We start from the raw sequence: 16,544 nt of genomic DNA on the forward strand, positions 1-16,544 counted from the left end.
TGATCTCTTGGTTATTTAGTAACATATTGTTTAGCCTCCATGTGTTTGTGTTTTTTACATTTTTTCCCTTGTAATTTATTTCTAATCTCATAGCGTTGTGGTCAGAAAAGATGCTTGATAAGATTTCCATTTTCTTAAATTTACTGAGGCTTGATATGTGACCCAACATGTGATGTATCCTGGAGAATGTTCCATGTGCACTTGAAAAGAAAGTGTAGTCTGCTGTTTTCGGATGGAATGTCCTGTAAATATCGTTAAGTCCATCTTGTTTAATGTATCATTTAAAGCTTGTGTTTCCTTATTAATTTTCTGTCTGGCTGGTCTCTCCATTGGTGAAAGTGAGGTGTTAAAGTCCCCCACTATTATTGTGTCACTGTCGATTTCCTCTTTTTTGCTGTTAGCATTTGCCTTATGTATTGAGGTGCGCCTGTGTTGGGTATATATATATTTATAATCGTTATATCTTCTTCTTGAATTGATCCCTTGATCATTACGTAGTGTCCTTCCTTGTCTCTTGTAACATCCTTTATTTTAAAGTCTATTTTATCTGGTATGAGTATTGCTACTCCAGCTTTCCTTTGATTTCCATTTGCATGGAATATCTTTTTCCATCCCCTCACTTTCAGTCTGTATGTGTCCCTAGGTCTGAAGTGGGTCTCTTGGTGACAGCATATAAATGGGTGTTGTTTTTGTATCCATTCAGCGAGCCTGTGTCTTTTGGTTGGAGCATTTAATCCATTCACATTTAAGGTAATTATTTATATGTATGTTCCTATGACCATTTTCTTAATTGTTTTGGGTTTGTTTTTGTAGATCCTTTTCTTCTCTTGTGTTTCCCACTTAGAGAAGATCCTTTAGCATTTGTTGTAGAGCTGGTTTGGTGGTGCTGAATTCTCTTAGCTTTTGCTTGTCTTTTAAAGATTTTGATTTCTCCCTCAAACCTGAATGAGATCCTTGCTGGGTAGAGTAATCTTGGTTGTAGGTTCTTCCATTTCATCACTTTAAATATATCATGCCACTCCCTTCTGGCTTGCAGAGTTTCTGCTGAGAGATCCCTTATGGGAGTTCCCTTGTATGTTATTTGTTCCCTTGTATGTTATTTGTTGTATTTCCCTTGTTGCTTTTAATAATTTTTCTGTCTTTAATTTTTGTCAATTTGATTTCTATGTGTCTTGACATGTTTCTCCTTGTGTTTATCCTGCCTGAGACTCTCTGTACTTCCTGGACTTGGGTGGCTCTTTCCTTTCCCATGTTAAGGAAGTTTTAACTATAATGTCTTGAAATATTTTCTCGGGTCTTTTCTCTCTTGTCTTCTCCTTCTGAGACCTCTATAATGCTAATGTTGGTGTGTTTAATGTTGCCCTAGAGGTCTTTTAGGCTCTCTTCATTTCTTTTCATTCTTTTTTCTTTATTCTGTTCCATGGCAGTGAATTCCCCATTCTGTCTTCCAGGTCACTTATCCATTCTTCTGCTTCAGTTATTCTGCTATTAATTCCTTCTAGTGTATTTTTCATTTCAGTTATTGTATTGTTCATCTCTGTTTGTTTGTCCTTTAATTCTTCCAGGTGTTTGTTCTTTAATTCTTCTAGGTCTTTGTTATACATTTCTTGCATCTTCTTGATCTTTGCCTCCATTCTTTTTCCAAGGTCCTGTATCATCTTCACTATCGTTTTTCTGAATCCTTTTTCTGGAAGGTTGCCTATCTCCACTTCATTTAGTTGTGTTTCTGGGGTTTTATCTTGTTCCTTCATCTGTTACATAGTCCTCTGCCTTTTCATCTTGTCTGTCTCTCTGTGACTGTGGTTTTTGTTCCACAGGCTGCAGGATTGTAGTTCTTCTTGCTTCTGCTGTCCACCCTCTGATGGAGGATGAGGCTCTAAGAGGCTTGTGCAAGCTTCCTGATGGGAGGGACTGGTGGTGGGTAGAGCTTGGTGTTACACTGGTGGGCAGAGCTTACTAAAACTTTAATCGGCTTGTCTGCTGATGGTTCGGGCTGGGTTCCCTCCCTGTTGGTTGTTTGGCCTGAGGCGACCCAGCACTGGAGCCTGCTCAGCTCTTTGGTGGGGCTAATGGAGGACTCTGGGAGGGCTCATGCCAAGGGGTACTTCCCAGAACTTCTGCTGCCAGTGTCCTTGTTCCCACGGTGAGCCACAGCCACCTCCCGCCTCTACAGGAGACCCTCCAACACTAGCAGGTAGGTCTTGTTCAGTCTCCTATGGGGTCACTGTTCCTTCCCCTTGGTCCCGATGCGCACACTACTTTGTGTGTGCCCTCCGAGAGTGGAGTCTCTGTTTCTCCCAGTCCTGTCAAAGTCCTGCAATGAAATCCCGCTAGCCTTCAAAGTCTGATTCTCTGGGAATTCCTCCTCCCGTTGCTGGACCCCCAGGTTGGGAAGCCTGACATGGAGCTCAGAACCTTCACTCCAGTGGGTGGACTTCTGTGGTATAATTGTTCTTCAGTTTGTGAGTAACCCACCCAGCGGTTATGGGATTTGATTTTATTGTGATTGCACCCCTCATACAGTCTCATTGCGGTTTCTTCTTTGTCTTTGGATGTGCAGTATATTTTTGGTGATTTCCAGTGTCTTCCTCTTGATGATTGTTCAGCAGTTAGTTGTGATTCTGGTGTTCTTGCAAAAGGAATCACTCCTTGGTTTTAAACCATTCACCCTATTCTGCACTCCCTCACATTACTTCACTATTTGGAACTCAGTCTGTGTCAATCCAACAGCACTTTCATATACTTTTCCTTCTTCCCCTTTTTACATTCTCCTTCTTTTTTCTTCCCTCCTTCCAAATACTCTTCCTTTTATCTCTCTTTCCTAAATGCCTTCCCCTCTTTGTTCCTTGTCTATACTCCTTGCCTTTTTTGATCACTTACTGAATGCTGAGTGCACTGCACAGACCCAGTCTGCGCCATCCTCATCTCTGCCAGGGATGCTGCAGCCCCTCCAGAAGGACTGCACTTTCTTTCTTAGTCCCTACTATCCATTCTTTACACCTGCAGATCTTTTCAAAACAAATCAGGTCACGTCACTCACCTGTCTAAACCTCCTGTTTAGCATCTCAGGATATGAGAATGACCCCCCCATGCAGCCCGCGGCAGTGGTTTCAGCCCACATCTATGCACTCTGGCTCACTCTGCTCCGCTCAGGCTCCTGGAACCTAACACTGCCCTGTACAATTACAAACCCTTCCGCATGGTAGACCAGGCAGTGTACAGACGTTGTGTCCAAAACACATCTTACTCAACTCAGGGGCTCTGTCCTTGATCTCTACCTGAAATATTCTTTCTCCCAGACCTTGACATGGCAAGCTCTCTCTCACCCTTTGATTCCCAATAGTCACCTAGTTGTCTACACTCTCCTCCCCAAGTCTTCCCTGTTACTCTTTGCCACCTCAACTACTTTTTTTCATGGCACTTGTTATAAACTGTAATTACCTCTTTTGTTTTATCTGTTTCCCTCAATTAGAATGGATGCTCTGATAAGTCAGAGCCCTGGTCTTGTTCTCCACTTTATAGGCCTAGGCATCTTCCTGGTAGACAATAGGTACTCAATTACTACTGTTTATTGAATGAATAAAACACCATTTCTGCCACCGAAGAGGTCATAGTCTGGGGGAAAAACAACATAAGTCGATGCACAACATTGTTGTAAATGCTACTGGGATACACCTACTCAGGGTGGTGTAGCTTTTGAGGACATTCCAGACAACTCCACTGAGGAAGTGGGAGGTGGTTTCAGAGATGGATATGCTGATTATTCCTTTTGTCAACGTATGAATTTGAAGCTTGGCAACCTTTTTTTTTTTTTAAATTTTGTGCGTTTTAGAACAATTGGCTAATTCCCCTTTATTTTTGAAGTTTAGTAACTTTAAAATAGAGTTTTCCTGTTTTGTTTTACTTTTGTTTAATACATGTGCAGAATGACTCCCTTAGTTATGGTAGGAATATCTCAAACTAGCTTAAGGAAAAAGGAGAATTTATTGGATGGCCCAAAGGATTTTCAGCGGAAGGGTTTAGCAAATAAACCGTAAGGTTAGGGAAGTAGCTTTGCTCCAGGAACATGTGGGACCAGCCGCTCAAATGCTGTCAGAGCTACCACTGCCTCTCCTCTCTGTTTTCCCTTGCATTTTGGTTTGCTTTCCTTTTTTCTTTTTTTCTTTTTATTTTTGCAGATTCACTTTCAGGTAGTTCCTACACTCATACCTCGTGGGTACTGTCAGCATAGTTGGGCTCATTTTTCCCTTTTTGTGTGGTGAGTCTCAGGGAAGGACTCTGGTTGGCCCAGTTTGTGTCATGTGTCCCTTAGGTGTGGTCCGGTCAACTAGTGCCAAGGGTGAGATCTTGTAAGAACATGGAAACTCCTGTGGGAAATATATGATTAAACGTAGGAGCTGAACCATTAAAAAAGAACAAAATAATGCCATTTGCAGCAACATGGATGCGACTAGAGATTATCAAACTAAGTAAAGTAAGACAGAAAGACAAAGACAAATACCATATGATATCACTTACATGGGGAATCTAAAATATGACACAAATGAACCTATCTATGAAACGGAAACAGAATCACGGACATAGAGAACAGACTGGTGGTTGCCAAGGGGGAGGTGGTTGGGGGAGGGATGGAGTGGGAGGTTGGGGTTAGCAGATGTAATCTTCTATATATATAGAATGGATAAACAACAAGGTCCTACTGTACAGCACAGAGAACTATATTCAATATCCTATGATAAATAGAAAAAATATTTATAAAAAGGAAAAAAATGTAGGAGCTGAAGTCATAGAAAGACAGTTGCTATTCCCAGGAAAGGGAAGATACGACCGGGAGAAAAAGAGAGTGGTTTTGTCAATTAAGTAAAAAGTCTTTAATGTGCTATTTTAAAAATCTCTCCATGGGCACCTCTGTGTAAGTGGAAACCAATGAGCAAAATATCCTCTTACAGAGTTGAAAATGGTTTTAGGAGATTTGGAAAACATGAGAGTTTTCAGTCCTTTTACAGAGAATATACTTAAAATACAGTTTTGTTCTGCCCCCAAGAGCCCTAGTTTGGTGGTCTGGAGTGGATCTGTTACTCTGTTACAGTAGAGCCAACATTTTTGATGTTTTCTGCAAACTGACTTTCCTTTCTGAACTGTTCCCTTTCCTGCTTGCAGATTGTGCTTGAGAACAGTAGCCGAGAAGATAAGCATGAATGTCCCTTCGGCCGCAGTAGTATAGAGCTGACCAAGATGCTGTGTGAGATCTTGAAAGTGGGCGAGCTGCGTAAGTACATGTATTTCCCACAGAGTGTGAGGCTTGGCAGAGACCCAGCTTCCAGGGTAGTGCGCTGACCTACATGCAGGGTTCCCAAGGTGCTGACAGCTAAGCACGAGCATCCCTGTGGACCGAACATTCTTTGGCTCAGGTTTCCAGTGTATGTATTTCTTTATGTCTGCCCTGGGAATAAATGTTATTAAAATCTACAGGGATAGAAAACTGTGCAGGTATTGTGAATGAATTTCAAATATTATAAAAATGAGTGTATATTAAGAAATGAGTGTATATTACTCTGTTTAGGGAAAAGATCTATGGATTTCTTTTTTAAAATTCCAGTTTTTACGCTACCAGTAGATCATTTTCTTTTCATTTTTTTTTGGAATTTTATTTTATTTATTTTTTTTATACAACAGATTCTTATTAGTAATCAGTTTTATACACATCAGTGTATACATGTCAATCCCAATCTTCCAATTCATCACACCACCACCCCCACCCCCCCGCCACTTTCCCCCCTTGGTGTCCATACATTTGTTCTCTACATCTTTGTCTCAATTTCTGCCCTGCAAACCAGTTCATCTGTACCATTTTTCTAAGTTCCACATACATGCGTTAATATACGATATTTGTTTTTCTCTTTCTGACTTACTTCACTCTGTATGACAGTCTCTAGATCCATCCACGTCTCAACAAATGACCCAATATCGTTCCTTTTTATGGCTGAGTAATATTCCATTGTATATATGTACCACATCTTCTTTATCCATTTGTCTGTCGATGGGCATTTAGGTTGCTTCCATGACCGGGCTATTGTAAACAGTGCTGCAATGAACATTGGGGTGCATGTGTCTTTTTGAATTATGGTTTTCTCTGGGTATATGCCCAGTAGTGGATCATATGGTAATTCTATTTTTAGTTATTTAAGGAAACTCCATACTGTTCTCCATAGTGGCTATATCAATTTACATTCCCACCAACAGTGCAAGAGGGTTCCCTTTTCTCCACACCCTCTCCAGCATTTATTGTTTTTAGATTTTCTGATGATGCCCATTCTAACTGGTGTGAGGTGATACCTCGTTGTAGTTTTCATTTGAATTTCTCTAATAATTATAGTGATGTTGAGCATCTTTTCATGTGCTTCTTGGCCATCTGAATGTCTTCTTTGGAGAAATGTCTATTTAGGTCTTCTGCCCATTTTTGGATTGGGTTGTTTGTTTTTTTGATATTGAGCTGCATGAGCTGTTTATATATTTTGGAGATTAATCCTTTGTCCATTGATTCGTTTGCAAATATTTTCTCCCATTCTGAGGATTGTCTTTTCGTCTTGTTTATGGTTTCCTTTGCTGTGCAAAAACTTTGAAGTTTCATTAGGTCCCATTTGTTTATTTTTGTTTTTATTACCATTACTCTAGGAGGTGTATCAAAAAAGATCTTGCTGTGATTTATGTCACAGAGTGTTCTTCCTATGTTTTCCTCTAAGAGTTTTATAGTGTCCTGTCTTACATTTAGGTCTCAAATCCATTTTGAGTTTATTTTTGTGTATGGTGTTAGGGAGTGTTCTAATTTCATTCTTTTACATGTAGCTGTCCAGTTTTCCCAGCACCACTAATTGAAGAGACTGTCTTTTCTCCATTGTATATCCTTGCCTCCTTTGTCATAGATTAGTATAGTCTGAAGTCAGGGAGTCTGATTCCTCCAGCTCCGTTTTTTTCCCTCAAGACTGCTTCGGCTATTCGGGGTCTTTTGTGTCTCCATACAAATTTTAAGATTTTTTGTTCTAGTTCTGTAAAAAAGGCCATTGGTAATTTTATAGGGATTGCATTGAATCTGTAGATTGCTTTGGGTAGAATAGTCATCTTCACAATGTTGATTCTTCCAATCCAAGAACATGGTATATCTCTCCATCTGTTTGTGTCATCTTTGATTTCTTTCATCAGTGTCTTATAGTTTTCTGAGTACAGGTCTTTTACCTCCTTAGGTAGGCTTATTACTAGGTATTTTATTCTTATTGTTGCAATGGTGAATGGGATTGTTTCCTTGATTTCTCTTTCTGATCTTTTGTTGTTAGTGTATAGGAATGCAAGAGATTTTTGTGCGTTAATTTTGTATCCTGCAACCTTATCAAATTCATTGATTAGCTCTAGTAGTTTTCTGGTAGCATCTTTAGGATTTTCTGCCTATAGCATCATGTCATCTGCAAACAGTGACAGTTTTACTTCCTCTTTTCCTATTTGTATTCCTTTTATTTCTTCTTATTCTCTGATTGCCTTGGCTAGGACTTCCAAAACTATGTTGAATAATAGTGGTGAGAGTGGACATCCTTGTCTTGTTCCTGATCTTAGAGGAAATGCTTTCAGTTTTTCACCATTGAGAATGATGTTTGCTGTGGGTTTGTCGTATATGGCCTTTATTATGTTGAGGTAGGTTCCCTGTATGCCCACTTTCTGGAGAGTTTTTATCATAAATCGGTGTTGAATTTTGTCAAAAGCTTTTTCTGCACCTATTCAGATGATCATATGGTTTTTATTCTTCAATTTGTTAATATGGTGTATCACATTGATTGATTTGCATATATTGAAGAATCCTTGCATCCCTGGGATAAATCTCACTTGATCATGGTGTATGATCCTTTTAATGTGCTGTTGGATTCTGTTTGCTAGGATTTTGTTGAGGATCTTTGCATCTATATTCATCAGTGATATTGGTCTATAATTTTCTTTTTTTGTAGTATCTTTGTCTGGTTTTGGTATCAAGGTGATGGTGGCCTCATAGAATGAGTTTGGGAGTGTTCCTTCCTCTGCAGTTTTTTGGAAGAGTTTGAGAAGGATGGGTGTTAGCTCTTCTCTAACTGTTTGGTAGAATTCACCTGTGAAGCCCTCTGGTCCTGGACTTTTGTTTGTTGGAAGATTTTTAATCACTGTTTCAATTTTGTTACTTGTGATTGGTCTGTTCATATTTTCTGTTTCTTCCTGGTTCAGTCTTGGAAGGTTATACCTTTCTAAGAATTTGTCCATTTCTTCCAGTTTGTCCATTTTATTGGCATAGAGTTTCTTGTAGTAGTCTCTTAGGATGCTTTGTATTTCTGCGGTGTCCATTGTAACTTCTCCTTTTTCATTTCTAATTTTATTTTTATTTTTTTTTTTTCACACACACACACTGTATTTTATTTTTACAAGAGATAAATCGACTGACACCAAGCATTGTACATGGATGACCACAACAAAAGCAACAATGATTGCAATTACGAAACATGAAACACACTCATACTATGTCATAATACTGACATTCAGTCCAGTAATCCTCCACTGTAACAGCTCCTTTACTTTGCAGTGAAAATTGATTTGTATATTCTTCATTTCTAATTTTATTGATTTGAGTCCTCTCCCTCTTTTTCTTGATGAGTCTGGCTAAAGATTTATCAATTTTGTTTATCTTCTCAACCAGCTTTTAGTTTTATTGATCTTTGCCATTGTTTTCTTTGTTTCTATTTCATTTATTGCTGCTCTGATCTTTATGATTTCTTTCCTTCTACTAACTTTGGGTTTTGTTTGTTTTTCTTTCTCTAGTTCCTTTAGGTGTAAAGTTAGATTTTTTATTTGAGATTTTTCTTGTTTCTTGATGTAGGCTTGTATAGCTATAAACTTCCCTCTTAGAACTACTTTTGCTGCATCCCATAGGTTTTGGATCGTCGTGCTTTCATTGTCATTTGTATTGTTCATCTGTTTGTTTGTTCTTTAAGTCTTCTAAGTCTTTGTTAAACATTTCTTGCATCTTCTTGATCTTTGCCTCCATTCTTTTTCCAAGGTCCTGGATCATCTTCACTATCATTATTCTGAATTCTTTTTCTGGAAGGTTGCCTATCTCCACTTCATTTAGTTGTTTTTCTGGGGTTTTATCTTGTTCCTTCATGTGGTACATAGTCCTCTGCCTTTTCATCTTGTCTATCTTTCTGTGAATGTGCTTTTTGTTCCACAGGCTGCAGGATTGTAGTTCTTCTTGCTTCTGCTGTTTGCCCTCTGGTGGATGATGCTATCTAAGAGGCTTGTGCAAGTTTCCTGATAGGAGGGACTGGTGGTGGGTAAAGCTGACTGTTGCTGTGGTAGGCAGAGCTTAGTTAAACTTTAATCCGTTTGACTGCTGGTAGTTGGGGCTGGGTACCCTCCCTGTTGCTTGTTTGGCCTTAGGCAACCCAACACTGGAGCCTACCTGGGCTCTTTGGTGGGGCTAATGACAGACTCTGGGAGGCCTCACGCCAAGGAGTACTTCCCAGAACTTCTGCTGCCAGTGTCCTTGTCCTCATGGTGAGCCACAGCCACCCCCCACCTCTCCCAGAATCCTTCCAACACTAGCAGGTAGGTCTGGTTCAGTCTCCCCTGGGGTCACTGCTCCTTCCCCTGGGTCCCGATGCGCACACTACTTTGTGTGTGCCCTGCAAGAGTGGAGTCTCTGTTTCCCCCAGTCCTGTCGAAGTCCTGCAATCAAATCCCACTAGCCTTCAAAGTCTGATTCTCTAGGAATTCCTCCTCCTGTTGCCGGACCCCCAGGTTGAGAAACCTGACATGGGGCTCAGAACCTTCACTCCAGTGGGTGGACTTCTGTGGTATAAGTGTTCTCCAGTCTGAGTCACCCACCCAGCAGTTATGGGATTTGATTTTACTGTGATTGCACCCCTCCTACCATCTCACTGTGGCTTTCCTTTGTCTTTGGATGTGGGATATCTTTTTTGGTGAGGTCCAGTGTCTTCCTGTCGATGATTGTCCAGCAGCTAGTTGTGATTCTGGTGTTCTCGCAAGAGGGAGTGAGAGCTCGTCTTTCTACTCTGCCATCTTGGTTCTGATAAAGCTGAATCTTTTTTCTTTTGAAACATCTTTTTTATGTAAAGCAAAATTGCATACCTTAAAGAAATCCTCTTGCTTCCAGTATTTTACTTGTTTAGAATGCTTTCTCTATGAAAGAAGGAATTATTGAAGGAAATGGGTAGATGATCATGAAAAATGTGGTCAGAGATAGGCTTATTGCTCTTTTTCTTCCTTATATTACAAAATTTAGGAGAGGATACCTAGAAATAGAGAGCATGATAATTTTCTTGCCTTTTCCTCACTGACATAATTTGGCTTTAACTTGTTAAGGCAAATATGATTTAACCTGGCCTGCAATCATTGTCAGCTTTGAGTCTTCCTATAGTGGGTAAATTCCATTCCCTCCACCAGCTATAGAGCTGACACACAGATAAATCTTTCCTTGTAGGCTTAATAACATGGGCACCATAGAAGGCTGTTTATACCAGAGAAATGTTGAGTGTTTGCTATTATTGTGAAAGCATAAATATTTAGTCACCTGCGTGAGAGCTTAAAATAATGGTCTGAAATGATTAATGGGAAAGAATCTAAAGATTAAATTGGAAAGGGCGTTATGTTTTATTTACAGTGTAGAACTGACTACACACACTGCTAAGGTAAATTTAAAAATTTAGAACTTAATAAGGACGAAGCTAAGAGTTTGGGCTGTTTGATCAAAATGTTATCATCCTCCCATGTAGGGGGGTGGGGGAAAGAAGTTGAAGTGGACGTGGAACTGCCATGGACGTTTGTTACTAGTGAGCCCAAATTAGGGCATTTTTGCATTAAGAGTAGCAGCCTGACCTGAGAGATTTCTGTTCTCGGGTTCACTTATCACCAATGTTAACATTTCAGCTTATCTGGGTCCTTGAAGTGAGTTATTCTTCCTAATCCTCATTCGACTAACTTGTGGAGATTTATGTCCGCTATGTAGCTTACTGTGTATTCTGCTGAAGGATTAAAGTCCTGAATCAAACAAATTCTCCTGAATTCCTCAGTCTGATAACCATGACTATTTTGCATGCATTTCAATTTGATGGGGGAAACTGTAGAAAGTCACTTGCTTAAAAGCACTGCAAGACCATCCAAGATTTTGAGAAACTGGAGAAGAAGCAGAGTCATGCTCTGCTTGGCTGGTACTTCTTGTGTCCAGGTTATTGCCCTGCAATGTCCTTTTCTTGCCCTGCTTTCATTTTCATCTTCCCCAATGGCCTGCTTTGGCTATCAGCTCTCATCTTGATGGCAGTAGAAGGTATAATCTTGTGTGCTTTGACTGCCATACCCAGCTTTCTGCTCTTCTCCTTTGCCTAAAGGACATGTTAAAAGTTTGCACAGAACAGAGATATGGTGAACTAGAAGGAGAATACTGGGGACAAGGGGCAGCTTGATTCCATCTCTGCCACTTATGACCTTTGTGTCCTTGGGTAATGTACTCATAAATTTCACTGTGCACTTATATTCCTACATTTCCCCAGAAATAGATTGGTAGGATTTGAGGTGATGATTTGAGTAGTTGCATTCATTTTGTCTCTATCACAAGTAACGTTGGTGGCTGAAATTGCAGCGGTAGGCATGAGAGGAGTACCCTGGGAACAGATAGTATTCAACCTAGGGAAAGTAACTTGGACAAGATAGCCAAATTTCAGGCTGTGTGTGGGCAAGGTAAACGTGGATCTGATCTGGACTCTCCTCCTTGTCAGTGGGGCCCCATCTGGTGGGCAGATGGGAACCTTGGTGGCAGGAGTCTGAGCAGACAGTGCTGCTCAGGTGGGCGTCACTCTGTGCTGTGTGGGAGAGAACTGGTACAGAGTAGGGGCTGACCTCTAGCTGGTGTAGAGCAGCCTTCCCAGACTTTTGAAGACCTGGTAGTCAAGCCAGGAGCCAGGATAGAATCCCATTCGTATGGGCTGAGGTAACAGAGTGGGGATGAAGGCAAATACCTTTGGGATCCCTGGAGGTGCCCCAGATGCCCTTCTTGCACCATATATTATTCCAGAAGGTGAGAACCTTCTGTTGCAGAGAAGGCTTTCAACATTCTGCCACAGTTTGCTTAGCACCTGGTCAGGTCTGGTCTCTGCAGTGAGGTTGGGCTTGGACAGCTGGGACCTGACATACTCATGGCAGGCTTCCTTCATCTAAGATGACAAATGCATTTATTCATTTGTTTAATAAAAATCTACAGATTACTTACAATGTACCAGGGACTATACTGGACACTGTAGGTGCAAAGGTGAACCAGATACGGTCTCTGTCCCCAAGAGTCAGTCTTCCATTTGGGAAAGTGTAAGAATGAGGTGGGACTGATATTTTTTTCCTATTGTTTATAAATGTGTGTATAAATATTATATATATATATTTATATATTATCTATCTATTTATCTACCATTATCTGTTCTAAAGCATATTTTTTCCAATATTTTGATAGTTTGAGATTTCAGGTTGACCTGTGTTCGCCCTCCACTGACTGCAAAGGCCATTCTTGACATTTTGCAAGGCCTGCCAAAGACTCCCACATTTCTGAAATCTACAGATTCAGAAATGCCCAAATTAGTTGCTTTCTGCTCATAAAATATTAAAGGATTTCTACATTCTGATTGAGTGCTAGACATCAAATGATAAAACACCCTGTAGTAAGAGGAAAATTGCTTTTTAATGGATTGCCTTTTGTTCATTGCCATGTTAAATAAGTTACTAATAGGAAAAGTAAATCTGAGCGAACCCTTACGTTGGAGGAGATATCTATTTTTCTTCTGAGGAAAATTAGGTTCACACACAGATCCATCTTCCTTTGGTTTGTGTGTGTTTGCTTTTCTCAATTCCTAAATTCATGGTTTTTCTCAGATTTATGTTAATAATTGACCTGGAAGATCATGGTCACATTACATCTGTAAGGAAGTACTGAGACCAAAGAAGTACCCAACTAAAATTCTAACTGATTTTTCTGCAAAAGTGGAAAGATTCAATTTTCTAGAAATGTTTTGTCTTTTGATTTAACTTAAGGTCTTTTGAGGAAACACACTTCTGAAATACCAATTATATTTTGGTGTCTAAAGCAAACATATAATGTTCAGTTAAATTACTAATACCAAATACTTATGCACAGATTTTTTTCTTTTTAGATTACTTTTTAAAAAGTGCTATTTTTCTGCATCCCAATTATTGGCATTGTAAGATGCAGATGTTTAATAATGTGGTCTACAAAACAATGCCTACTTATATACTCAGAGCACTTTATCAAGGTTATTTAATTGAAGTCTGTAACACCCCCAGGAGTTAATCAAGATCAATAGCATCTATGTTTATTAATGAAGAGAAGACTGAAGACTTGCACTTACTGCATATTGTCTAGGGTCATTGAGCTCAAATTGGTGTTCAGGTTGCCCAAAGAAGGGTGCAGAAAGAGGCACGAAAGTCGAGTGTTTGCATTTTGGCATCTGAATGACCCATTTGAATCACAGCTCAGCTGTTAATCGGATGCCTTGGGCACGCTTCTTCTCTGTTCTGAGCTTCTGGTTCCTTATCCATAAAATAAAGATAATATCTGCTGCACATATTTGCTGAGAGGGTTAAATGAGATAATGGATGTTGCTTTAGTTGGAAGAGGGATAGTTTTTTGGCAAGTGGTAGGATCTTACTTTCCAGAAAGAAACTGCAGGTTAAGCGAGGGAGGGAGAGTGCCCTGGTTTAAGTGACAGCTGGAACCAGGACCTGGAACAGCGTCCCTTGTTTCTTCACTCTCTACATTATGACTAAATTTTTTCTTTTAACCTGCTTTCTTCATGAGGCTCGTTTGAGAGCAAGGCACTTGTGTTCTCTTAGTTTCAATTTTAAAAATCACAAAGAAGAGTACTGTTGACCTGGATGTAGTCGCATATCCCCATGGCCTGGGTTGTAGAATTGTCAGCCCCACTTAGAACAAGATTAAGTAGAGGAGCAAGTTTTCAAAAGAAGAGGTATGCTTGTGAGTGTGGGGTGGGTGAGGGTCGGGGGAAGCAGGAAGTGGTTTCCTTACTGAAGAAGGGAGGCGTAACACAGATAAATCGATAGATTCGTTACAGCTGTGAAGTCCTTATGAAGAAACCCTGCTCCTAACAGGAGCTAAAAATGGTACTGTTGTTTTTGTTATTGTAGTACTGTCTCCAAAGCGATAATAAATCATTGAGGGAGGTAATAAAAACTTGATTTCTGATATAAATAAGTTAATTACTTATCTTTTGAGTATGGAGCACCTCATTCAGTTACATTCCAGTTATAGTCAGAACTAGGATATTTCTTTTTGTCTCTCATTCATTCATTCAATAACTAGGACTCCTCCTCTATGAGTCAGGATCTAATCCCTGATGACAAGGACTTAGAACACACACTCCATCCTCAGGCAGTTCACGTGCTGACTGGAGAGCCTTTCACATAAACAAATAATTATAAAACATCTAACTATTTGTAAGTTACATTTAAACTATGTTAATGTCACTAGGAGGCAGTGTTCAGTTTTTTTTTGTTCATGGGGAGCCAGGCGGGCTGAGGAAGCGATGTGACATGTTCCAAGAAGAGATACTTGAGTGTGTGGAGTCACAAAGATGAAGAGAAGAATAACCAGGCAGGCCCGCGTGTGTGTATGGTGGGTAGCAGCTGTTGAAAATTCTGGGCAAGGAGAACTGTAGGTGAAAGTAACCCAGAGATTCAGAGAATTCTACAGTCCACCCTTAGTATCTCTGTGTTCTGCGTCTTCGGATTCAGCCAGTCCTGGAACCAATCCCCTGCAGATACTGAGGGATGGTACTTCAGTGTGGCTAAAGCAGAAGGCTTGAGGGAACAGGCATATGGAGGAGATGTTGGAAGAAGAGGCAAGAGTCAAGATATAAGGATTTGCGGTGCAGAGGAGTTTGGATTTCACCAGGCAGTGGGAACCAATAGAAGAATTTTAATGACAAAAAGGAATGTTCCAGTCCTGGGCATAAAATTCTAAAATTGGATTACATTTTCTGGGTGTGACAAGAACTTGCAAATATGATAATGTGCAGTACCAGGACCAGGGACAAGCTTACCTTACTCTAGCGCTGACCTAATAATAATCAGCTGGGAGTCCGTTAGGAGGCTTTCAGCTTCAAGTAATCAAAATCCCAACTCAAGATGGCCAATGTAAGAAGAACATTTATTGAGTGTCACAATTTCACAGTTGAATAAGTCCTGGGGTTATCTGTTCAGTGATGTCACCAAGGACCCAAGTTCTTTCCATCTTTTGGTTCTGCCGTTCTTAGTGTACCAAATTTGTCCTCATGCTGGTAACAAAATGGCGGCTACCATCACAAGGTCCAGGTGAACAAGAGGCTTTTTCTTCCAGTGAGTCTATTTTAGGTGTGTGAAAATGTTTCCAAAAGCCCTTCAGACGAAGTAGGGCGTATTAAGGTGGTATGGCCGTAGACCCAAAAGCCCTTCAGCAAACTTTCTCTCGTTATCACTGACTAACACTATGGCCTGTGCCTGTGCCTAACTCAATCATTGAGAGGCGACTGGAACCTTCTGAGGGTCAGACCAGTCATTAGCTTCTCCCAAGATTGAAACCAGCCTTCCTTGACTGGCCATAGGATGGTAGATAGCTGAAGAAAATTGAGGTTCTGTTAAGATAAGGAAAAACTACTTGAAACCCTTAATTCTGTCCCTTTACCCAGAAGAGTATTTTCTGCAGTTTCCTTACTGCTGCAAAAAACCATAAGAAACTGAAGTCAGATTACAGCCCTCTGTCATTTTGCTTTTATTGGGAGTTGGGGAAATGCACTGTATTTTTTTAAGTAGCGGTATCAAAGGTTGCAGAAAAATGGAAATTGAAGTTTGATTATAACGTATTTCATTTTTCATCACTACGCTACTAGGGCTCCACTACCTTACTTTCCTTTTAGCAAATGGATATTTCCACGTCCTCAATTATGCTTTTGTGTGTGGGTTATTCTCAGGTGTGTTCTGAAGGGCAGAATGGGCATACATTTGTGATTGAAGCCTTCATATTTCTCTGAAACAATTTTGCCAACTTCACCTGTATGACCATACATAATTAGATTAAAATTTAATAACTACTTGTCTTTAAAAAAACAAGAATGAAATCTATATCACACACTATGAAAATGTTCGGCATTTCCTTACTTTGTCTTTCAGTGGAAATATTTATTATAACACACCAGTGGTGCTGAGTGAAAGCACCTTGTATAATTCATCATCCAGACACCTCTGCTTTAGGAAGTAAAAATAACACAGATGAGCAATCTGAAGGACTCTTTGGAGTGCACAGCAATTAGAATAGACACTTAACTCTGGGACATTGGTGTTTTCATACTTTGAGAAGTACCATCCATCACTTTCATTCTTAGAACATCCTGGCTAAAGAAAACTCAAGAAAATTAGCTTTTAACAATTAAACCTCTTAAGGTCATTTTTTCCTCCTAATACTA

At 40.0% G+C, this 16,544-nt stretch overlaps 1 protein-coding gene across 13 annotated transcripts in view; it reads left to right on the plus strand.

Annotated features, from left to right (window-relative positions):
- Nucleotides 1-16,544, plus strand: part of ELMO1 (engulfment and cell motility 1) — a 783,505-nt gene that overhangs the window by 524,174 nt on the left and 242,787 nt on the right. For 12 of the 13 annotated variants that reach the window (XM_059933596.1, XM_059933593.1, XM_059933602.1 and 9 more), the window contains one exon: nucleotides 5,161-5,269. In XM_059933596.1, coding sequence (XP_059789579.1) covers nucleotides 5,161-5,269 — 109 coding nt within the window. Of the gene's footprint in view, nucleotides 1-5,160; nucleotides 5,270-16,544 lie in introns of those variants that run through there. The other variant, XM_059933606.1, reaches the window with a different exon arrangement.

The sequence above is a fragment of the Balaenoptera ricei genome, chromosome 9 (assembly GCF_028023285.1).
Source record: "Balaenoptera ricei isolate mBalRic1 chromosome 9, mBalRic1.hap2, whole genome shotgun sequence".
NCBI classification, from domain to species: domain Eukaryota; kingdom Metazoa; phylum Chordata; class Mammalia; order Artiodactyla; family Balaenopteridae; genus Balaenoptera; species Balaenoptera ricei.